General features: G+C 39.3%; 1 protein-coding gene across 1 annotated transcript in view; it reads right to left on the reverse strand.

Moving 5' to 3' along the window:
* LOC106960988 (ryanodine receptor 2-like) overlaps window positions 1–23,797 on the reverse strand; it is a 106,812-nt gene that overhangs the window by 38,146 nt on the left and 44,869 nt on the right. The window contains exons 28-54 of the mRNA XM_015054422.1: window positions 22,359–22,522; window positions 22,157–22,235; window positions 21,146–21,235; window positions 20,816–20,953; window positions 20,283–20,360; window positions 20,036–20,111; window positions 19,515–19,638; window positions 18,663–18,778; window positions 17,968–18,032; window positions 17,112–17,233; window positions 16,876–16,925; window positions 14,317–14,377; window positions 13,337–13,575; window positions 13,172–13,253; window positions 12,747–12,874; window positions 11,843–11,970; window positions 10,167–10,359; window positions 9,831–9,913; window positions 7,629–7,786; window positions 7,310–7,397; window positions 6,686–6,778; window positions 6,343–6,513; window positions 4,909–4,968; window positions 4,590–4,724; window positions 4,371–4,483; window positions 3,343–3,439; window positions 3,092–3,198 (exon numbers count right to left, since the gene is read on the reverse strand). Of these exons, the coding sequence (XP_014909908.1) occupies window positions 3,092–3,198; window positions 3,343–3,439; window positions 4,371–4,483; window positions 4,590–4,724; window positions 4,909–4,968; window positions 6,343–6,513; window positions 6,686–6,778; window positions 7,310–7,397; window positions 7,629–7,786; window positions 9,831–9,913; window positions 10,167–10,359; window positions 11,843–11,970; window positions 12,747–12,874; window positions 13,172–13,253; window positions 13,337–13,575; window positions 14,317–14,377; window positions 16,876–16,925; window positions 17,112–17,233; window positions 17,968–18,032; window positions 18,663–18,778; window positions 19,515–19,638; window positions 20,036–20,111; window positions 20,283–20,360; window positions 20,816–20,953; window positions 21,146–21,235; window positions 22,157–22,235; window positions 22,359–22,522 (3,038 nt within the window). The remainder of the gene's footprint in view (window positions 1–3,091; window positions 3,199–3,342; window positions 3,440–4,370; window positions 4,484–4,589; window positions 4,725–4,908; window positions 4,969–6,342; window positions 6,514–6,685; window positions 6,779–7,309; window positions 7,398–7,628; window positions 7,787–9,830; window positions 9,914–10,166; window positions 10,360–11,842; window positions 11,971–12,746; window positions 12,875–13,171; window positions 13,254–13,336; window positions 13,576–14,316; window positions 14,378–16,875; window positions 16,926–17,111; window positions 17,234–17,967; window positions 18,033–18,662; window positions 18,779–19,514; window positions 19,639–20,035; window positions 20,112–20,282; window positions 20,361–20,815; window positions 20,954–21,145; window positions 21,236–22,156; window positions 22,236–22,358; window positions 22,523–23,797) is intronic.

Below are 23,797 nucleotides of genomic sequence, written 5' to 3' on the forward strand. Positions count from 1 at the left end.
CAGTTTTTAATTTGTCAAACAGATCAGGGTTTCTTTTTGGGAAAACCTTGTGTGTAAGACTTTCAAAGTTGCTTCCCTGACTTTATAAACATTAAATAATTTTTTGTGTAACACCTTTTAATTTATTTTAAAAAACAGAACGAACACAACACAGTGTTGGTGTGGTTAGAATTCAAACTGACGTGTGACGAGCTTAAAAGAAAAACACTTACTGAACACACTTATTTGTAAGACATTATAGAATCTCGAACTAAGACCTTTATTTAAGGTAAATTTGATAAGGAATTTTTCTATTGGCCCAGGAAGTGTGCAGGGGTCCTGCAACACCTTAATGCCTAATACCAGATGCTACAAAGTGACAGATTTGAAAGTAGTCATAGAAATCCTTGGATACGAGGCCAAATTTATTTTGAAACTGGGGAAAGGGCATCAATATGTTATTATCATCAAATAGATCTGCTATTGTTTTGATAACTTTTTTGTGCCAGTTCCCAAATACTGCTGAATTCACCCCTGGGAGGAAGTCTTTACTGTTGATAATTGGTGTAATATAGGTAAGAGAATCCTTCCTACCAATATAATTGTTCATATCTAGCCAACTTTTCACTGTATTTTGCAGAATCGAATTATCCTCCCTCTTCAAATAGGTTTTCTTCATGCTACTAAGCTCTTTTAATAAATTAAAGGGACTACATGCCCACTTCTCCAAAGGTGCTTGCTGGCCTTTAAAATAATTGTGAAGCCACTCATTAATAATTTTGCCATAACAAGTCTAGTTATAATGTCTAATGTTAGCAAAGGACATTGCAGCTGCAAAGCTCTCATACAAAGTCCCCTTCAATCTCTATAGTTATCTTCTTAGAAATACAGAGTGGCAGCAATTGCATTGGGTAAAGTAATCTTGGCAGGATGTTCATCTTAGAGACTTATTCTCCCTATCCCTGAAACTGGCAGATTCATCCATCTTGTAAACTCTCTTTCAGTTTCTTTTTGTACTTTAGCCAGATTAGTTCTCAGCAGTTCCCCAACATTAGGCTTAATATCAATCCCCAGATATTTAAATCCTGTCTCAGATCAAGAAAAAGGGGAGACAGATGGATAGGAGGTTTCATCGTTAAAGCCAATTGGCATTGATTTATCCAAATTAATTTTGCAGCCTGACAGTAAACCAAAATCCTTTATAGTAGACATTAACGCTGGTAAGGATGTTTCCGGGTTTGAGATGAAGAGAAGTACATCATCAGCATATAAAACTATCTTGCAGAATATCAAATCAATTGAAAGTCCTGTTGTTTTATCGTTGCTTCTTATAGCCTCTGCCAATGGTTAGATGGCTGGGAGGTTTTCTCACTTTTATTTTTACCTTACTGCTCTTCAACTCCAAGTTGAACCAGGGCAAAATGCCTCTGTTCGACCCCAAGGACATTAGCAGTATTCTACGACTTCGGTTTTTAGAAATGAAGATTCAACGGCTGGAGGTGAACTTTGAGATCAACGCTACCCATGGAAATGAAACAACTCTTCCTCGAATCAACGGAGAGGTCGTACGCCCTGCACCAAGCAGCTCACCCTGGAATGCTCAGGGTGCCAAGCCGAAACTAAAGTCTCACACTGCGGATCCCATGAGACGACTAACAGGGAGAACCAATCACCTGGATGAATCAGCGTGGCCGGTTCTGAGTCAAAACCCACCTTCAACTTCAACACCTGCTCCACTAAAGAAAAGTGAACAAGCAGCTGGAACCAAAACGGCTCCACTGACCCTGCTCCCAAGGACAAAGCAACCAGCCCAAGCCTCAAAACACTCAAAAATCCACTGAAAAATGACTTTAATAACCTAATTTTGCTTATGGCTAATTTAGGGTTAGAGTGCGGGTTTTAATGTCTTTAATGTTTTTATCTTTATTTTCTTTATCTATAACCCCCCCCCCCTCCCGGAGAGGTGCGGGGACAATCTCTCCTTCTTGGAAGTGTAAAGGGGTGCGGGTGTCCTCCCCCCCCCGGATGAAAAGGGATGCAGGTTTTAATGTTTGTTTGTTTTTTTTTTATGTTTTTATTTATTTTTTTTTTATTTATTATTTTTCTTTCTTCTTTTTTTTTTTACTGTTTATTCAATGTTTCATGACTGTGTTTCTGTTTTTAATGTTGTAAAGCACTTTGAAATGCCTTACTGCTGAAATGTGCTATACAAATAAAATTTGACTGATTGATTGATTTTGATTGGCCGGTGCAAATATTAAAGGGGACAAAGGGTCTCTGTCAAGTAGATCTTTACAATAAAAATTCCTAAGAGCTAGAGGCATTAATCAGCACACAGGACTTAGGAGAAAGGTATATAAGTTTAACAAAGTTTATAAAGGCCTAGTCCAAATTTCTCCAAGACCTCAAATAAATGAGGCCGCTCTACACGATCAAAGGCCTTCTCGGCATCTAATAATAAGTCCTTGTGTCTTCTTTACTGTAGAATACTGAGTGATGCTAAGTAATTTCGTCATGTTTGTAAAATTTTCTATTTTTAACAAAGCTAGTCTGTCCAAATTTAACTGAGAAGGGCAGAAAATTCTCAAGTCTTTTTGCCAGAATCTTGGAGAAAATTTAGCTGTCAACATTGATTAGGCTAATAAGAACCACAGTTGTTAAGAATCAATGATATATTAGCTGTACATAGCGACGTTGGTAAGGAACCTTTTATTTTTGAATGAAGATCCATTTTTAATAAAGGGATTTTTAGAGAGCTCTTTAACATTTTATAGAATTCAGGTTCTACCCACCCTACCCATTTCTGTTCTGTAGTGTTCATTACCTTTAGAATTTCTTCCATCCCAAAGTGGCCCTGTCAGGTTCAGATAAGGATGGAAGATCAATTTTATCAAGAAAATTTGACATGGCTTCACTAGGGGAGAGAAACTCTGTGGTGTAAAGTTTTTTGAAGAACCTTGTCAGACTAAGTGGTTTAGTCTGACAATAAACAATTTTTTAATGAATTCTAAAATCTAAAATTGTTTTTTCAAGCAGCACAGTTGGATTGGTTTAAAACAAAAAATATCTAATAATATTTGATTGAGTAAAAAGACATGAATTTTGAACCCACCATTTCTCAGTGAGGGCTGTTCTGCTGAACAGCTGGATAAGTTGATGGAGTGGATCGATGTGTTTTATGCCCTCCTCTTCTTCAGATGGCTCTCTTTCACCTGCTTTCTGCAATCAGACCATTGTACACACATTGGACAAACAATTGAGTAAAGTTTAGATTTATGATTCAAAACTGTTCTTTCAAGTATGATTTTTTTGTTGGGATCAAAATATTCCTATTTGTTTAACTTTGAATGCACAATATCTTACAGCAAGGTCCTCGATGAGTTTGTCTTCAAAATAATGCTCTTCTGCCTCAATCCAGGACTTCTCATAGCCTTGCAAGAACAAGTTCACAGCTCTGTGCCTAGTTTAAAGACAAAAAGGTACTTTTATTCAGAGAACTAGTTAATGTTTCTAAAATATGTGTAACAATAAATTTCATCCATTTGTCCATCTATTTCTATCTAAAAAGAAGCAATAACAAGAAGCGTCCATCAGGATCTTGAATTGTTTGTGTTATTCTGGGTTTGTTTCTTATTTCTGTGTTCCTTAGTTTAAATTCTTTGATTAGATCAGCAGTGTTTCTGTTTTCCTTTGCTTCTGTCTTTTCTTGGTTATTCTAGTATTACTATGCTTGTTATGTTTAGTGTTTCATTTGTGTTAGATTCATTTCTTAGTCTGCAGTGCAGATCAGCTTTATTTTTGTTTTATCCTTGTTCAGTCCTTTAGTTACTTTAGTTTTATTAGGTTCCTCATGTCTAGTTATTTGTTAGCAATAGATTTTTCCTAGTTACCCATTTTGTACACTCTCCCTCGCCCCACATTTTCTCTCTCTCTCGCCTCACACCTGCAACCCTTTTCCAATCAGCCATCTGGTTCCTGTTCAGTAATCAACCTCCCCACACAACTCATTCTGTTTCTCCTTGCTGGTTCCTCCTGTTATATCCCGTTTACTTCCCCGTTGTTACGCTGCTTGCTTTTTGTTCCTGTTTTTGACCTTCTCTGGCTCCCTGCATTCCCTGTGATTTTTGTAAATAATGTTAATCATTTTCATTAAACGTTTATCATCTACTGCTGCCTCTACCTCTCTGTATTTGAATCCAACTCAACCACAACACACTGTGACAGCATCAAGCCTTTATTTTAGTAAGAATAGTTAATCCCTTTTAGTCAGAAATCTTTTGGAGTTAATGCTGAACGTATCCAGGGTGGGTAGGTTGGCTATTTTCAGCAGCGTTGGGCTGTTTTTTCTCTTAATTGTCCCCAATTTATGAGTGGGACAGTGCAGATCATACCTAGGAAGGTTATAGAGAGGTGCCATCCTGAAACAAGCAACCACGGCTCGCTTCCTTTGCTTGGACAGCAGTTTATGCCATACAGCCTTCTTGCTGCGCTGAGGATGCTCTACCTGAAACACAAAGAGGTGGACTCTGTTTCAAACAACCACCAATACTTATTGTTATACAGCAAGGTTACTTAATGTGTTCAGAAGCATGAAGTCCTTTTATTAAGACCTGGTCTAGGTGGAAGAGGACATGAGCAATGTCCAGGACTCTTTTCACAGTCTTTTCTGGGTCCGATGCGTCCTCATAGTGGTAGGGCAGGTCTCTGTACAAAGCCATCTGCCAGCGAATTGCTGGATCTTCCAGCTGCACAAATTACACATAGGAAGAGCACTTCCATTGGAAAATCACTCAACTTGTAAAATACACACACTTGATACAATATAGGAAAAGACACAATGTTAATTTCAACAGATTTTCTTTTTTTTTTTTTTTTTTTTTAGCAATCTAATGACAATTTGTTACAATAACAAAAGAAAATCATTTTTACCTTCCCTTGTAAATGGAGATTGTTCCTGATGATCTCTCGAACCTCATCCTCCGTGTCTTTCTGTTGACAAATGCACATTTTTTCAACAGCTGCTTTAGAAAAGCTAATTCATGTTTCGTTTATGTTTTTCTATGATGCAAAATGTTTGCATTCCTTTATTCAGCTTTGAGAGCAGAGATAGCCAATAGAGAGCCCCCTTCATTATCTGCTTTTCAAACGATCCTTAAAGCCAAGTTGTCATCTTTGGCTTTCAACCTTAACTAAACTTAGTTTGGTTTTGTTTAAGTTCTTGGATTTTATTTTGTTTAATCTTTTTGTCGTTATGTTTCACTTTTCTTTTTTTTTCTTTTAATGTATGCTTAGCTTGCAATTATGTGCAGCACTTTGTTTCGGCTGATTTGGTTTTAAAGCACCTTATAAATAAAGTTGTTATGGTATGGTCCTCTGATTTCTAATCTTGGTTTGTAACAATGACACTAACTACAAACTTCCTCTAATCTCTTCATTGTCCTTTTCCACAGTTAATAACTCACTGCAATGTCTGCGAATGGCTCTGTTCTGCATGTCCATAGCGGCCAACACAATATTCGATGGCATACTATGCATCCTACCTTAGATGTTAATACTCACTTTATATGGGGTCAAAGTTTATCCCAAACTAGCCTTGTTCAGACAAGCCACACAGTTATGACGGGAAACTAGCAGCATTTTGGCTCCCCCAAAATATAGAAGCAAGATTTGAGGAATGTGATAGGAAACTCTTCATATTGTATTTTAAGGTAAAATGTCCATATGAAAGAGGAGAAGTGTGTTTGTCTTAAAGTATCGGGACTGTAGCAAAGGAAATGCAACAGTATAAAGAGACATTTCAGTTGCTAACTGCTAACTACAAACATGGATTTTTGTCTCATCTTGGTACAATTAGGGGTGCGCCAGTTTTGTAGCCGATTGCCAATTACCGAGCAGCAGATTAAAAAGCTTAAACTGCTGATTCCGATTTTGGCTGATACCAATTTTTTTTTGTCTGAAATGTTGCTCAATATAGCAAGAAAGTTGTTGAGTTGGCAACAGTGGGGTCACTATTGTTAATTGTAAATGTGCAGACGTAACTTGGTCTATCAGTCAAATTTCTCACCAGAGAGCAAAAGAGGACAGTGGATAAGGTTGGCTTCATATGTAAAAATTGGCCAATCACCGATCTCCCAAAATTAAGAAAAATGGCGCCGATAAATTGGTGCACCCCTAGGTACAATCCATGTAGTCTGTGCTGGGTGAAAATGCAGCAGTTGAAAAGAAATCCCAAATCACATGTGCATGCAGGGCAGCTTTGAAAGTTACCTGACCCAGTCTCCCTGAACCAGCCTCTCAGGTTCAGCTTGTTGTGAACTATTCAAACTAAGTGCATCTGTGTGTCTGTCTGTGCCATCCTGCTACCTGTGTGAATCGGTTCTTAGCCAGGGCGATGAGCTCCTGTTCTCCTGGAGCACAGATGTTCAGTCCCACAGGCAGCAGGCGTTTCAGCGTGGCCACAATCAAACTGGTCTGAGTCGAGTACCGATCACCCTTCCTCTTCATCTTCTTCCTCTCCTGGTCTGAAACTATACCCTGAAGCCCAATCAAATGAAAAGGGACACCTATGCTTACTTTAACATGCGTCCAAATTATCTTGATAAGACAGTACTTATTGACAAAGAATATTATACATTTATTGATATTACCCTTTTTGTCAGTAATTATTTGCCGCTTTATTCCTTTTGAACATGACTGTGTGTCGTACCTTTGACATCTTGCACTTGGTGTCAGAGATAAGGAATGACATGTTGTTGATTTCATTCTGGACCACAAAATTCTGCTCTTCTCTCTTGAAGTTCTACAGATAGATGACAAAACAACTCAGAGTCACACTGACATACTGCATTTTCTGAAACGTGCCTCACTGAACCACTACTGCCTTTGAGATGACAGAAAGCCTGAGCTCCAGTTGAATCACTGTTGAGTTAATGCACACCTGACCAGGTCCATTACATACAGCCACATCCAGATATTCACATTATTACAAATAAAATATGTGTTATTAGGAGATCACAGTGTTAATAATGCATCATTTGTATGTACTTGCATTGGCAGTTCTTACGTAAATGGCACCCTCCTTCTGCTGCCAAACCAACCAATAAAATGAGACAATGAGACTCTACATTTAACAGAATAGTTGTATTTCTTATCAGGTGCTGGTGCGTCCTCCTTCCACCATATGGCCCACATCTAAAACCTACACTGTGCTTTTTTTGACCGCTTGATTACTGAAATTGTTGCAATGTGCTAGTTATTAATATTAAAATTTCTGTCATTGTGTTTAAAAAAAAAAAAAAAAAAAGTTACAGAGGAAAAGTAAGGTTCTTACATGAGACTTGGCCCAAAATATGAAAACTTCAGCCACCATTCTGAACAGCTCTTCTGCCTCTGGGTTGGACTCTTTTAGCCATCTTCCTCTGTAGTATAGATTTATACATCAGGCAGCTCAGTGACATGCTTCACTCCATTAAGTGTCCTATCAGTTAGGTTAGTAGGACTTAAGTCATGTGTTGACAAAAATGTTCTAGTTTTAGCTATTTAGCTTTAAAGTAGCAGTTACTCCCACTTGGTCATAGATCAGTTGGTGAAACAAACACGCATTGGATGCAAGGACACACATTTCCAAGTGTTACACAACAACACTGTACCTGTTGTAGTCCACAAATCGTATGAGAAGAGGGTAGAAAGCATACAGGTCTCTGACCAGTATGGTGAACTGATCCATGATGAGGAGCTCTGTCTCAGACATCTCACCTCTCCCTTCAGCCCTGCTCTGCTCCTCATCTGTCAGAACCACTGCAGCTTTCTACACAGGAACACAGGAATAAATTGGTGCAGTCTTACACAGAGACAAAGTGTTTACAGCGTGTTTCAGTATCAATATCCAACACCAGTTTAAAAAAAACCCTGCAGCATGATTTGACAGTCTACTGAAAAAGTTCATTTCTGCCAGACAAAGGTTCTCTTTGAAAGTCACATCTGTCCGTCTTTTCTTTTTTTTACTTCCTTAATTAGAGCTGTGAGCTTCTCGTAAAATAAGAAGGAGGATGAAAAAAGATAACGTCACGTTCACATGTTCATTTTCTCTGTTGCTGCTCATCATCTAACTCAATGCTGGTTTGATGTATAACAGCTGTCATCCTTGTATTAAGATTCTAATAAATGTATTAGCAAGTCTTATTTACACTTCATATCAAGACAATTCACAGCAAGGAAAACAAAAAGGTTCATAATTTTTATTTTTTTAATATGAAGGCTCTTTATTGTAAGTTTAGACTTTTTATGTAAGTATATTATGAATATTTTACGGTAACATCTTTTATTATAGTTGGCTTTCATCTGTATACCAGTAAGACTGGGTGAAATGGCAAAAAGAAAATGTAAAACTAACAATTAGAGTTTAAGCTTCATTCAGTTTAAATATTTAAGTTGCTAAACATCCTCTTACTGTATGTAGGGCTGTGTTATTCATTCAGTTTATAATAGGTTTTCATTTTAACACTGAAGGATAATAAAAAACTAATTATTGAAACATTTTGTCTTATTTTGACACATTCTGTAAGTATGGTGTGATTTAGTAATGCTGGAATGTTAAAGTGTGTCTGACATAATGACTACTGTGTTTTCATTCTGTGTACACAAAAACCTTTAGAAATAAATATTTCTCACAGGCTACTATAAATAAAGTGTAGCTGTTTTTGTAGTAACTGGGTCAAACAACAGCGCCATCTTGTATCATAATCGGGGTAAATCAAACCACAAACAACTACGGCTGAACACGCAGCAGTGGAGGAAGTTGTGAGGATTTCAGCGATTTGACTGATTTATCTGCAGCTTTGGAGGAAGAAGCTGGATGTAGTGATGATGGAGAGGGAGCTGGTTCTACTGAAGGGCTGCGACCAGATTTATGTGAGCCAGATAATACAAGAAGCAACGACGACTCCAAGGTTTCTGGGGAGGAAGGATCCGACAGTGAAGCATTGGAGATGGACATCTCATCTCTAAATCACTGAATGTTCAAATAATCTAGTGAAAGGCAAAACTGTATTTATGGTATTCTGTGAAACATATTTATAATTAAAGTTTTCATGTTCACAGAATGAAAGCGCAGTAGTTAATCTTTTTAAATCATATAAGTGGTTTTATCATATTAGTGACTGTGCATCCTCTCTATATAAGCAGTCTGCACCAGGGCGTCAAGAGAGGGCAGAGGAGTTGAAGCTGGCTTGGCGCTGAGTCGTCTTCTCCAGAGGTGGCTCTTCCCCGACCTGCATGCCCACCCCGTCTTTGTTTGGTTTTGTTTGACCTTTCTTTTCTTTTGCAGGACTTTCCCGCTCACTCCGCACCCCCTGCTGAGATGCCATCGGCCACAGGGGTCCGCCTGCTTGTTTGCTGTTTTTGTTGTTGTTTTGTTGCTCAATAAAGAGCGTATTTATTGAAGGCCATGTCTCCCTGTTCTTTTGTTACGGCTCAGCGAGCCGGGTCGTAACAGTGACACTTGAACATTTTTAACGTTTGAAATGTAAAGATGAAAGAGAAGAAGCGACATACTGTCAGGTATGAATCGATGAAACATTCCATGGTAGACAGAACCATTTGGTGTCTGAAACATCTTCATTTTTTCTAACAGCCTTATTCTGACTGACTGGTGAAAAAGCTGGGTTCTACCTTTTTTTTGTGGCCAGTCTGGTAACATGGGTTTTGTAGTTTTATCATGTCAATAAGTTTTCCTTTTTTTTCCAACATAGTGACTCTGTTTTGTTGCCAGTGGCAACTGAACCTTTACTTTATAAATGGCCTTTGTAGCACATCGCCAGAGCACAGAACAACAAGGTCTAAAAGGGACTTACCTTTTTGAGTTTATCCATGAGAGGCAGGAAGTGTGTGTGTAATAGTTGGGCTTTAGCTTTGCTGATGATTGGCTGGGAAAAGACTTGAGGACAGGTATAGAAAAAGACATTTGCAAGTAAGCATAAAATAAAAAGAACAGAAATTCAAAGACATCTGCTACCTGTGAGGCCTTTAAATTAGTCAGAACTGAGTTAAAGGTAGCTATATGTGTCTTAACTTGACTGATTTACCTCTGCAGTAAAATATATCTATAAGGAGAAAGTTGTAGGGAATAAGAATCTACAGTCCATTTAAATATACTGTCTCTGCTTCAAGCATGGTTTGTGTGGATTTACCAGCCAGTCTTTTCATCCAGGCGCCCTCGTCGATTCCCAGGTTGTTGTAGATGATTTTCAGAATGTTTCCCAGCAGTGTATTCATGTGCTCAGAGGTAACAGATGTGCAGCAGCTGTCGTCCTTGTCAGGATTGCTTTCTGGTCCATGCTCCCACCAATGCGACATATAGCTGCACAACATGGGCAACACTACCTACATGAAAAGGACAAACACATGCTGATGCTTTATTGGGCCATGGACAATGTCTGGCCAATTACAAGAAAGTCTGGCCTGTTACAAAGTCGACCTTCTATCACCTGAAGAACATTTCCAGGATTAGAGAAATAATGTCTCAGCAAGATTTAGAGAAACTCATCCATGCATTTATGCGTCATGATGTGTATTGATGATCACTTGACATTTTGGCACTTGATAAAATGTAATGTGTGTTACTGGTTTGTCATTTGGTGACTGTATGATGTTTTATTTGATCATATTATTTTTGTATGTTTATGATGTAAAGCACTTTGAACTGCCTTGTTGCTGAAATGTTCTATGTAAAGAGCACATTCATTGATACAGATGTTTGAGCCTGCCTGCCCCTATGCTGCAGTAACACCTAAATATCTCCACTGTAAAACAATAAAGGATATTTTATTCTATTCAGCTGTTTTTGGGGCAGACTAAGAGCACTAAGGCTGTCCTCTACTGGGGCCTGACATGTCTTGCCCACTGACATATCTGTAAAGTGACTGAGATTCAAGGAGTGGGGATTTGGACCGGCCACTCAGTGGTTATGGGAAAACACCTACTTCCTGAACTACTGTGGTCCCACACATAATGCATAACCTCACCAGGTAGCAAATTGGGATATTCCCCTTGGGATCGCTTTGGTCATTGTTGCTAGAGTCTGTGTTAGCCTCTGAGACAAGGGCATAAGGCTTTTTTTCTGTGAAGCATGTTCTCCCCTAGGTTTCTCTGGAATTATTGTTTACTGTATGCATCTTTTGTAGAATAAAGCCAGCAGTGCAGGATGACAGGACAAGTCTGGAATGAGCAAAATGTATAAGATCTGTGTTGGAAGTCTCCACTTCTATTTTTCTCAAAACAATAATGCTGAACAAACAGTGCAGCAATTATTTTGTTGGTTGAGGAAATGCTTCAAATTTAAATCCTCTCTCACCTTCTTGTTTTTTCTCTTTGGAAATGATTTCTTAGACTTCCCAGTGTTAATTACTGATTGGTTGCCCAAACTTGTGTCATCATCACCTCCCTATCCAACTGAGTCGATGTATGGCTCTGGTTCCCTTGTTAGGAAAGTCATGGATGTAACAGAGGCAACATAAGCTCTTTCTCAGAACACGTGGAGACAACAAACAGGCAGGGGAGAGGTGTCCAGGTCCAACCCAGACCTACCATCCTGCTGCATTCACAAGCACCCCGACTCTAACACACCAGAATGATCGCCTGAATTCCCTCACCTGCAGTAAAGTCAGTTTTCCTGAAGCCTGCTAACAAGCTATGCATTTTATTCAGGTGTTTTGGAGAAGGGATGCATCTAAAGTTTGCAGGGCAGTACCTCTCTGGACTGCCCTTTGATCACTCCTGGACTGAGCTTCCAAGAAAAGGAAACATGATTTACCCTGAGGAGAACTATTTGATGATAATGAATAAAGTTGAAAAATGAGTGTTTCACCTCCATTACATGAGGCATCTGAGTATACTTCATGCCAGACTCAGCCAGCTCCATGATTTCCTCCAGAGACTTTTCGAGGTTTGGAACCAAAGGACACACCTCCCCAACTGGCCCTGGCAGACCCAAAGCTGAGAGCAGAAAAGTACAACAATGTCACAAAGTGATGCAGAAATCTAATACAGAGAAACAAAGTCTGGGTTTTCTCTTGTTTGGTTTTGTAGGCTCTGAGTTGTGTTGTATGTTCCATTAATTAACGTTGCTGTTATTAAGCCTCGTCATACTTTCAGGGGCCCCAGGTACAGCAGCTAACAGGCCTCCATGTAGCTGTCCTGGGTTCGTTTTTCCTTTCCCTCTGGTTCCATAAATAAAAAAAGTTCAACCACTGACTTCATAATGCCCTTCCTGAACATGCACTCTCTGCCTTGTTTAGTTTGATCTTTTTCGAGTTTTTGATGTGGATTTCTAAAAATTTCCCAATCTACCAGCACAGCAGTTAATAAACTCAGTTTATTAAAAGTTAAAAGTTGCTTTCATTACCTCTGACAACGGTGAAGTTGGCTGATGCCATTTGATTATAATCAGGAAGAATCTACAGAATGTAAGTTATAGATTAAGCTATGTTGCATTGCCAGAAGTGTTAAGATGTACATCACTAAATAAAATGTTTATTTCTGATTTATGTTGGTACTTTTACAACAAAAAGATGTTGTTATACCTTCCATCCTCATCACATTGTTAAATGTTTAATTTTCCAGTTCATAAAGGTCTTCAATAAACCAAGTTGGGCAGTGATTTTATATTCTATGAAAGACATTGCTTTTGTAAAAGTACTTGTAAAAGATGTTGAGGTGAATTGATTTGACTGTTGTCAATAAATAAGGCTGCTGAATGTGAAGCAGAGTACCTGTCCTGTCTTTGCTTGCTTTGTTGTAAATGGAGAAGCCGTTAAACTTGTTGAGCTGTGGCTCCAGGAAGGCGACAGGGAAGGCTGCTGAGAAGGCAGCTAAACACTTTCCTAAAGCTGGCCGCTGTCTGATGTGCATGGAAACAGGAAAGGAAGTGGTGAAGTTAGATCATGTGACAGAGGGTAAATACAGAGGATGTATGGGAAGATTGTAACCAAGTATTTGAGTTGACTAAAACAAACTACTGACCCTATATCTGAGGTAATTCACTAGCACAACTAGAGGCAGTGGAGGTACATCCCAGCAGCCCAGCCAGGCAGAGGCAGGACGACGCGTCAGGCTGGGACCATTCCCTCATTCACTAAATAAGCCTAAGCCACTAAATGTAAACTGCTTATTAATGGAAGTGTAGGATATTCAGTACCTCTCCACATAGATACTTTTGTTGGTTCCCAGGAAGTAGAGACTATTCAGTATTCTGTAGCAGGAGACCTGGACTTCATCCACTGGAACAAAAGAGACAAGAATTTTGGAAACATGAACAGTCTGCTCGGAGAACAAATATAGTCAAACTCATGTCATTACGCACACATTAGGTCCTCTCCAAACATGTTCTGCCCGATGTGCTCAAACAGGGAGGAGAGCACCGGCAGCAGGGCGAAGGTGGTGTAGTTGATGATCTGAGTGACGCCACGTGGTTGCTCTCTGGAGTGGGTGAACTGGCCCAGCTTCAGGTTCTCCTGAGTTTTCTCCAAATCTTCTGCCACACTATCAAAGTAGGACCACAGAGCTGCCTTCACTGACTCCAGCCCAGTCTTCATTACTGTCCTGAGAGAAATATGTTTGGTGTTATTGCCATGACTTGGGGCAATAACATTTACTTTCTTTATTGTTAGGGTATACAGACCCAATTAATAGATTAGAATATTATTGAAAAGTTCATTTATTTCAGAAAGTTTATCACCAAGTGAAACATTTCCCTTAGAGAAAGCCTTAATGATGACTGTCTGCTTACAGCTAATGAAAACATGACAGTTTCATGTTTGAAACATTACAGACATTACAGTCTACATGCTTAACCCTGGTGTTTACAAATGGGGTCCAACCGACCCCACACTCGTAAAACTTGTATCATTTGCCACAGTCCTCGCACACACAAGGGTTAATGTACGCTGTAATTAGAATAGTACGTCAGATCAATAAAAAACTACTTTAAAACCAGGAATATGGGCTTAATGAAAACTGTGTTTATTAACTGCTTAAAAGTTGTTTCCAAAAGGTACTTTTAATCTGACAAACAAGACTCATCAAGACATGTGTTCTAATGCATGTGTCAAACTCAAGGCCCAGGGGCCAAATGCGGCCCGCCATACGTTTTTATGTGGCCCTCTAGGCTTTACTGGGAGACATAAGTAGGCCCTTCAAGATAACAGTTGTGTGCTTAAATATTATATTAATCAAAGCAGTTTTTGCTGTACGCTGCCAAATTATATCAATGTGAAATATGCAAAGACAGCTAATTATTAATGTGTTAATATTTTTCAAGTTTTGTATAAAAACCAACAGTACCTGGCATCTAGACTCTGTCCTAGTATCTGCAGACAGTTGACGATTGATGTTGCATTGTTCCCTGGAGAGCAGAAACCACATGATGAGCCACACTACCAGAACCACACTCTGTCAGTAGGGGTCGCTGTCACCATCTTCTGCCTAATTTAGCACACAGACCTTAGAAACTGCTCTGATGGGTTTTTACCATGGGTACAGTGGATGGTGGAATTAATCACACACACAACAGAAAGCATGCATATAAACACAGATGTCCTTAGATGTAAAGCTATAAAGCTACTAAGGGCATCTTTGAAATGAAGTGACGTTGAAATTGTACAGATGAGAGTAAAGATGATGTAGTGGGACAGTGGGGAACGTTTTTTTCATAGACTGGGTGAAAAACAGTATAAGCCTTGTAAATTCTATTTTGTATTTATATATTGGGTTGGAGGATACACTTGTTTTTTCGGGGTTTTTAAACATACTTTTGTATTTTAGTGTTTTCTATCTAAAGATACACAGGTATCTGGTATGGTTTTAGATTCTACTACATCATGAACATCAGATGATGTATGGGTTAGGATCCCAGAACTAACGGATGGTGTGCTTTTTATTTTACTTGAACTGTGAGTGTGGAATGATGGCAGCATGGGCAGCTGACAAACTGAACAGAAAGTAGATTGATATGTTGGATAATTAATTAAGGAAATGCTAGAAAGAATAAAAACACTTTGGCAAGCAGATCTGACTGTATGCTTGCTCTGATCTGTATGAAGACGGAAAAGATATTACCATGTCTAATGCTCTGCAAGATGAACCTTTAAATGGATTTTTATTATAATTAAAGCTGTTCAGTTTAACTATTGTAACTAACTAAATATGTTTTACAATCTCACACACTTCCTTACTAAAACCGTTGAGTATCTTAGTGAGTTCCGGCATGAATCAGCCTCTGTTTGGAGGTGCAAGAGACGAAGTGGAAAGCATTTATGCCACTGCATGAGTAGCTGGGACAGATTTGGCTCTAGATGGAAATTTTTTCCTCAAGGCTAACATCATATAGAAAGGAGAATAAGGATTTTGCCAACAAGTAAGAAAAGTTTACGGCTGTCTGCTGGCTCCAGTGGAATAATCAGAGTTGGTCAAGAAAAGAAACATAGTCATCCTACACCAGGGCACTCAGAATGAAATAACTGCCCATGCTGTACCATTCAGGAGCCACTATAGATAAATATAAAAAAAATACCAAAAGGTCAGAATACACAGAGTATCTGTGTCTGGTCTGCACAAGCTCAGGTGTGCAGAATATGCATGTAAAACACATGAGCATCATGACTGGACAACAAACCAGACAAAACTTGGAACCTTGGTCAGCTTGGCCTGGTGAATGACTGGCATCATGTCTAGCTGACCTCAGTAGCCATTAAAGCACACACTACAGAGAGTCTGAGTCATCATCTGTGCCGCAATTCTGCACAGTGATTTTGGCTCAGCATGTAATCCCATCATACCCACAGACTATCAGAGGCTTTCCCTACTGTCATTTGACTCTGGATTGTAAGGCTCCAGACTGAGATCACAGTCAGTCTGTATTGGAATAAACTATTTATTGCATAAAACAAAGGAGATCATCATCACCCTCTACAGGTCATGACCCTTCAGCAGTAGCAGCTCAGATGGAGAAGCTAGCATTAAGGTCCTCTAAGCAGAGGCCTGTGAAGACCTCACCAGGTGAAGAATCACCATTGGCAAGCTGACAAACACTGTTCACCACCAGCATCCTATAACAGTCTACAGAGCAGTGGTGGTCAGTATACTGATCTAGTGCCTCTAAGCAAGGCACCGTAGATGCAATAAGCAGCTGAGGCAGCCCAGCCTGTCAGAGGTCTGATGGGGTTGTTGCTTCCATCCTTGGTGCCCTTTAGCACCATAAGAGAGATCTCTCCATGTGTGGGTGCTATGCTAATACTGATATGGACAATGACCGCTAGAGATTCCAAAGGTTGGGCACAAAAGTATGAAAATTAAATGTTAGCCAAATGTTAGCCACAGTGCTATTGATCACATCATTACATGGTAAATTAAAATGAGTTCAATCATTTCCAGTATGATGATTCATATTTTTGAAGGGCTATTTAATTGACATAGATATCATAATCTATTTAGTTTCAGCTGAAGGTGGTTTTTATTTCCCTTTTATTTAATGCTTTTGGTTGTGTTTTATTTTGGATATTTAAAATTTCTTCAAGTTCTAGTTTTAAATCATTTTACAAAAGGTTATTGGTCTGTCAGAGGGTAAACTTGCATTATTCTGTCACAATCAATATATTGCTTGAAGATGGTCTCAAAACAACAATAGTATCATTTATAGCAATAATTACTGGAACAATTTACCATCCAGTAAACTGCGTTGTCACCTAATATGTACATGATTCCTACTTTGTTCTAATTGAGCAGATTTAGAAGGTGATGGCATGCCAAGAAAAACAGCAACACACCAGTTCCATCAAACCAAGAGAAGATTGTTGGCAAAACAGTAACAGAAGCATTTTAGAGCAAGGGATCAAGCAGCCTTACCGAACAAGGATATCCTATGTCTGACAAGAACTCCAAGTTTGCAAAAAAGACTGAAAAGATTCACAAAATTGGGATGAGAAAGTTGAATTAGTAAAAAGAAGACTATAAAGATAAGATGTGGAAATGCAGACTGGAGGTACAGACGATCATTTACAAGGTGCTGTGAGACTTTCCTCAGTGTGGAACATACTTCTGCTCCAACACAGTCTGAAGCTAGCTGGGTTTGTGGTTCTTACCTAGTCACCATCTCCTTCTCCTTATTTGAGGCATGGCCTCCACTGCTGATTGGATGAATGGCTGTGGACAGGAAGTACAGCCTGTGGTTTTTAAAGTACTGATCCACCAACGGCAAAACAACCTGGTGGTAAAATGATACACAGACAGTGTAAATACATCTATTAATCAAACAAGAACATTACTGGGGTGGGTTAGGGCTTGGAGGATCTTTCTGTTCCTCCCCTGCAAGTCAACACTGTTCTGAACACCCCAGGTTTTTGCATCATTTTAAATATAACTACAGATTGTTGCTATTTTTCCCAAACAGTTAGCTCGAATGATGACCAGCAGTGCTCTCACACACTACTTTTGATCACCTAATATGTACCTCCAGCTCTGGAGACTTATTTTCTCTGAAACAGAAGATTCAAACAGCCCAGCATGTCTCTTCTATTTCAGCCAGAGCTATGAGGTAGAGCATGCACTGACCCAACACTGACACATTCTAAATCATTACATTTCTGTCCAAATCCACCTTTCTAAAGTATTCAGCAATAAATACATGATGAGCTGATGTTTTACTTAGACTGAAAACTTACGGTGGTATTTACCAGCAAGAAGGGAGGTTGAAATAAAGGAATTTCTGCTTTCCAAGAATTTCCAAGAAAAATGACTTACAACTCAAACTTCTCTTTGAAATACATCTGAGAATTATTTTTCATTTAATAATTCCATTTGATAATTGGCCAATAATTGATAATTCATCAACTGACAAATTTCTTGTGGGGATGAGATCAGGACTTTCTGAAACACAGCAAAGTGTAAAAATAGTATAAAAATCATAACTGAATAAAAACAAACTATAAGAAGTGTGACCTTTCCAAAGAACTTTATTTGCTGTTCATGAGGAATCTTTCCTCCTTTCAGCTTTGCTCCCACATCTGAAAGTGAAAAAGACCAGAAACAAACTGTGAGATCTGCATACATTTACATGCATTAAACACTTTCCTCAATTTGTCAATTTAGAGAAGGTAATAAGAACTCTTTAGAAAAACTCATGTGTCCAGTACCTTGGATATAGAAATAATTTCTATTTTTAAAAAATTATACTTTCAGTCTGATTTGTTGTCAAACAGTGAGGAATAATGCTTATGTTTAGACAGTGCATATGGCCTTCTGGTTTTAAATGTATAACACAGAGCTAGTATGTTAGTTGATATCAATAATCAATCACTTAAACAGGAAGTTATTCCTAATGCATTGTAGATTTTTAGAAATTAAACCCGTCTCTCTTGACAACAATGTCCAGGACTGTAGCTGTAAGAAGTTCATTTTAAAGTTCTGCAGACTTTCATATGTAATGAACTGCTGCCAGCCCAGCAGTATAAGTAGAAACTGTTGGAGGTGTGGGTCGGTGTTCTGACTAACTGAGCTCCCATGTTTTCCTACCGTGGTTAGTGTCTATAAGCTGATCTGGTAGGGGGTTCAGCTGCATAACATGGTTGAGACTGTCATTTGATGACAGGGGTCATGTGATATTTCATAAGTAGGCAACAACTGAAGAATCATACCAAACTCCATCATATGCTGATGAGCCTGGTCTACATATGTGATGAGCTTCTGGAGGAAGGTGTAGGCAAACCTCTTCTCAATTGCTGGAGTGTCCAGCTCTGGAGACTTCTTTCCTCTGAAACAGAAGATTCAAACAGCCCAGCATGTCTCTTCTATTCCAGCCAGAGCTATGAGGTAGAGCATGCACTGACCCAACACTGACACATTCTAAAGTAAATGTAGCTAAATAACAAATGTCAGCTGAAGTGTCAGTAAGTAGCAGATTCAAACAATTGAAGTTCCAATAATCCAGCTTTTCCTGAATTGTCTCAGAAAACAATAAAAGCAGCAAATTTCTTCAGAACTCCAAAAGATTGCCATTTCAAAAGTTTGTATATTAAGTGTAAGATTTACTGTATTACCTTAGCGTGGGGCTGTTTGAAGTGCTCCTGACCTAGTTAATCTACAAATTATCCTGAAGTTCTAGAACCTCTTTGAAACATTTTCTGTTGCACAAAGCGGGCCCTGTTCTCATCAATCCATTGTCCATATTTTCTTTGGCTAGTTAAACTTGCAGTTCATCACTGTATGAGTGAGATGAAACCAACAAAGGCTAGGTATGGACAGACATAGCCTGCTCATACATGCTGTAGCAGTTATTGATATAATTTGACTGGGGATTAACAGTTTAAGAAGCTCAGATGATTTTCCAGCAAACACCACAGCAAAATGTATTATTAGACTGTGCATGTACACCAAAGATGCAGGAAGGATTATTTTTTCTCAAAAAGATTCAATCTATATAGAATAGATATCACTATACTTCACTGAGCTTCTAACCAGCCTCCAAGGAAGAATGGACATGCTTCTACCTGGATACGATGTAACCGTTGATCTGGAGAAACTTGAGAATGTCTTGAGCTTTTTCTCGGTCCTTGGATTTCTCTTTGGCAGTCAGCGTGTCATAGGGAACTAGAAGAGGATGTCTTCCTCCACCTGAAGATGTCAGTGAGCAAACACACAAAAAACCCTAAACCATTTCATCTAGAGCAGCAAAAAGACCCAAAGAGAACTAAGTTTTTATTCAAGTTATTCATTATACCTTGGTGACAGTCTGAAAAGATCTGGAGGCCAAACATGAGGAGGATGTCTTTCTAAAGACAGCAGAGCTTTACTTTGGGGGAGGCCTTCTCTCACTACCACTCTAAGTAACTGACCCTTATTTGTTTGGCTGTGGTAGAATATTAAAAACAATCTAAAATGAATATTGCATTGACAGTTACGCATAATATTTAGGAAGGTAAATGAATGTCAGACTAAAATAACAGAAGGCATCATCTGAACATCAGGAGGCCTTGCTGTGGTGGTGTGGCTGTGTTGTGCTGCTTGTTACCTTTAGCTTCTAGCTCCATTTTCTTTTGTCTTGCCCAGATATTATGATAATTTTCAGCAAGCAGCTCAGCCATAGACTGGAAAAACAAAATGATTATCATGTGTGGTTGCGTTACACTGCAAACACCAGTGAATCGTGTAACATTTATTTTTAATTTAAGACACAGGTTTAACCCCTGTGACTAATTATTTACACATGTTTACTGTAGCTTTGTACTTTCAGGGTTTATTTAGAGAAACGTATTTACCTGCATATCTCTGGACAGTGTAACATTGCTCATGTCAACAGGTCTTGGGCTGAAAGCTGGAGCTCCTTCAAAAGACAGCTGTGGACATTAGGGGCAGAATGTCACAAACCACTCGAAGAATTTTCTGACCACAGAGCCTTCTGGTCAGAAGTTTCTCTTCACGGGCAATAATGTAATCGTACTGTCAGGCTTATAATGATATAAAGTACATCAGGGGCCATGTGTAGAAATGATACACAAAAAAAAACTGTGGCGCATTATTTTGCTGCACAAAATGAATATTGTGTGTAATCCATGCAAACTTTTTCAGTCGACAATCACCAAATAAGGAGGTTTGAACCAAATGGTTTATCATTATTTGATTTTTTTAATTGTTTATACCTAAGTAATGGTGCTGCACAACCTTTGATCTTCATTGACCCATGCAGTGTTTATACTGACCTTTGTAATCATCTACATAATCACCACTCCCATTCACACACTGACCGGGTTAGCATGATTTAATGAATGAATGAATTGCTCCACTAGACCACCTGGCTGGCCTGTGATATCCGTCTGGATTTGTTGTGGAGGGTGGCGGTGTCTCCCTCTCTGCTTCTGTCGATGCTCCAGCCCCATGACAGCATCGTCTTCAGAGACTCTCTGACAGACCAGCAGTACGCCTCCTTGTCCTGCAAGGTTACAGGCTAGCTATAGATCACTGCTTAAACAAACCAAATATCAAAAAACTAAAAATATTTGACAAAGTTTTATAAGAGCTTAAGAATAAAAAAAATGTGAAACTGAAATGTGATGTTTTTTGTACAGTTGCTGTAGATTCACAGTAAAGACATGATTGGTTTGGGATGGAAAGCGAGCAGCACCTTCTCAGACAGAGCTTTGTACGGCTTCAGCAGGGGATGGGTCTTACTGCTCTCACACAGGTGTTCTTCATATGTCCAGCCATGGGAAAACTGAAAAACATGAAGTCATTCAAGAATAGAATATTGGTTTGTTGGTAATATCACTGATGGTAGACATAAAAAAAATAAATCAGTGAATCAAACCTATCGGTATTTTACAACAACTCTCTGTTGATGTAATCTACTCATACCCTGATTTTGTATTTCTCCGTTGCCATGACTGCAGATACATGAGCTCAGCCAGGTGGTGGACTTGTTGGGGGATTTCTCATCTGTAGCAGATGATCTGCACAGCTCTGATGATTTCTCTATTTACAATCAACTGTACTCAGCCTGAAAGCACTGACCTTTTCCCTCGGCTACAAAAGTCCACCACCTCTCTTTGGACTCCTAAAAACAGTCCTAAAAACAGTAAACATCTCACTTGTGCTGAGCCCCATCCTGCACCTCTGTACCAATGCTTTGCAGACATGCAGCCTTGGTGACGTGGTGAGGGAGACTCCACCCTGTCTATGACACCACCACATTCATTCTTGTTCTTGTTGCTGAGAAATGATCTACAACGTTTCTGAAACCAAGGCGACTGAAAACAATGAACCTAAAAGATGAAGACATTGCATGTGTTTCTGTTGGTTCCTGTAAATCAGGACTGAAAACATGTTACTGTTTTGCAGTTTTTGATCAAACAATCTGACTAATAAACTGCTTCAACATTTGTTTCTTTAATGGCTTTGATAACATGTTTTCTTTTCTTTTATGCTTTGCTATTTTCAGTCTGTCTTTCCTGTATGATACTTTGGATTGCCTTGGGTATGAGTGATGCTGTGTAAATAACATTTTTAATAAAGTGCACAGTGTTGGTATGATAGTGTGTATGAACTGTTAGTTGTTTTAGTGAAAGAAAAAGTGTATAGTTTAAATAAATAGATAAAATCTAACTTTAGGACATCTTGAGGCTTCTTGTCTTCTCACCTTCTCTATGCACCACCTCTCATGGTTGTGCTCAGCATATCTGGTTATAAAATAGTCCAGCTTTTCAGGAACAGTTACACTAAAGACAAAAACAGGATGTATAAACAACAGTTTGTCAGTCAGCAGAAGTGATACTACAAGTTACATTTCTGAGAGGACTATAAATGCAGCAGCACATAGTAAGTAGAGTCTTGTTACATACTTAGTGGTGTCTGCAGGTTGTGGGTTGAAGTTTCCCTCTGAATCCATGGAGGACTGTTTCTCCATCAGGGCCATGTAGTTGGACTCCATGTAGTCTGGAGGAAGAGCACCAGCCACCGCGCTCAGACATGGCAGTGCCAGCTTAAACAGCTCCTGGTCATAACGCTGCATCGTTAAAACACAGGAACACAGGTGTTCATTCAGGTTTGGATTCAGCACTTCACAGATGCAGTCCATCCCAGGCTGCGGTTGCCACTTCATACAGCTTATTTAAATTACCTTCAGTGACGTTGTTGTTTATTTATAGATGAGGTTTGTTGCTGGGATTCCTTTGTTAGTTTATGTATAGTTAAAGGAAACCCAGTCAGTTGCTTTGAATCATTGACCTTAGCAATGATTCAAAGATAAGCAACCACATGAAGAATGAGTCAAATTCAAGTTTATTTCTATTGCACATTTAAAACATTATCTGACTGAGATCCTGCAAGAATTAGTCTCCACTAACTCAAACACTTCAATATACACTCACCAGCCACTTTATTAGCTACACCTGTCCAACACGTTCTTAACACAAATGTCGAATCAGTTGCAGCAGCAACTCAATGCATTTAGACATGTAGACATGACCAAGACGATCTGCTGCAACTCAAACTGAGCATCAGAATGAGGAAAAATGGTGATTTAAGTGACGTTGAACATGGCATGGTTGTTGGTGCCAGACGGGCTGGTCTTAGTGTTTCAGAAACTGCTGATCTACTGGGATTTTCACACACAACAATCTATAGGGTTTACAGAGAATGGTTAGAAAAAGAAAATATCCAGTGAGCGGCAGTTCTGTGGGCACAAATGCCTTGTTGATGCCAGAGGTCAGAGGAAAATGGCTAGACTGGTTCAATCTGATAGAACGGCAACAGTAACTCAAATAACCACTTGTTACAGCCGAGGTATGCAGAAGAGCATCTCTGAACAACACGCTGAACCTTGAGGAGGACGGGCTACAGCAGCAGAAGACCACACCGGGTGCCACTTCTGTCAGCTAAAAACAGGAAACTGAGGCTACAATTCACACAGGCTCACTAGAATTGGACAAAGAACATTGGAAAAACGTTGCCTAGTCTGATGAGTCTCGATTTCTGTTGCGACATTTGGATGGTAGAGTCAGAATTTGGCATCACCAACATGAAAGCATGGATCCATCCTGCCTTGTATCAATGGTTCAGGCTGGTGGTGGTGGTGCAGTGGTGTGGGGGATATTTTCCTGGCACACTTTGGGCCCATTAGTCACAGCCTACCTGAGTATTGACCATGTCCATCTCTTAATGACCACAGTGGAGGTTATAAATCTTTTGATGGCTACTTCCAGCAGGATAATGCGCCATGTCATAAAGCGCCAGTCATCTCAGACTGGTTTCTTGAACACGACAATGAGTTCACTGAACT

The sequence above is a fragment of the Poecilia latipinna genome, unplaced genomic scaffold (assembly GCF_001443285.1).
Source record: "Poecilia latipinna isolate Pla-1442-1.1 unplaced genomic scaffold, P_latipinna-1.0 Scaffold1251, whole genome shotgun sequence".
In the NCBI taxonomy this organism is placed as follows: Eukaryota; Metazoa; Chordata; class Actinopteri; order Cyprinodontiformes; family Poeciliidae; genus Poecilia; species Poecilia latipinna.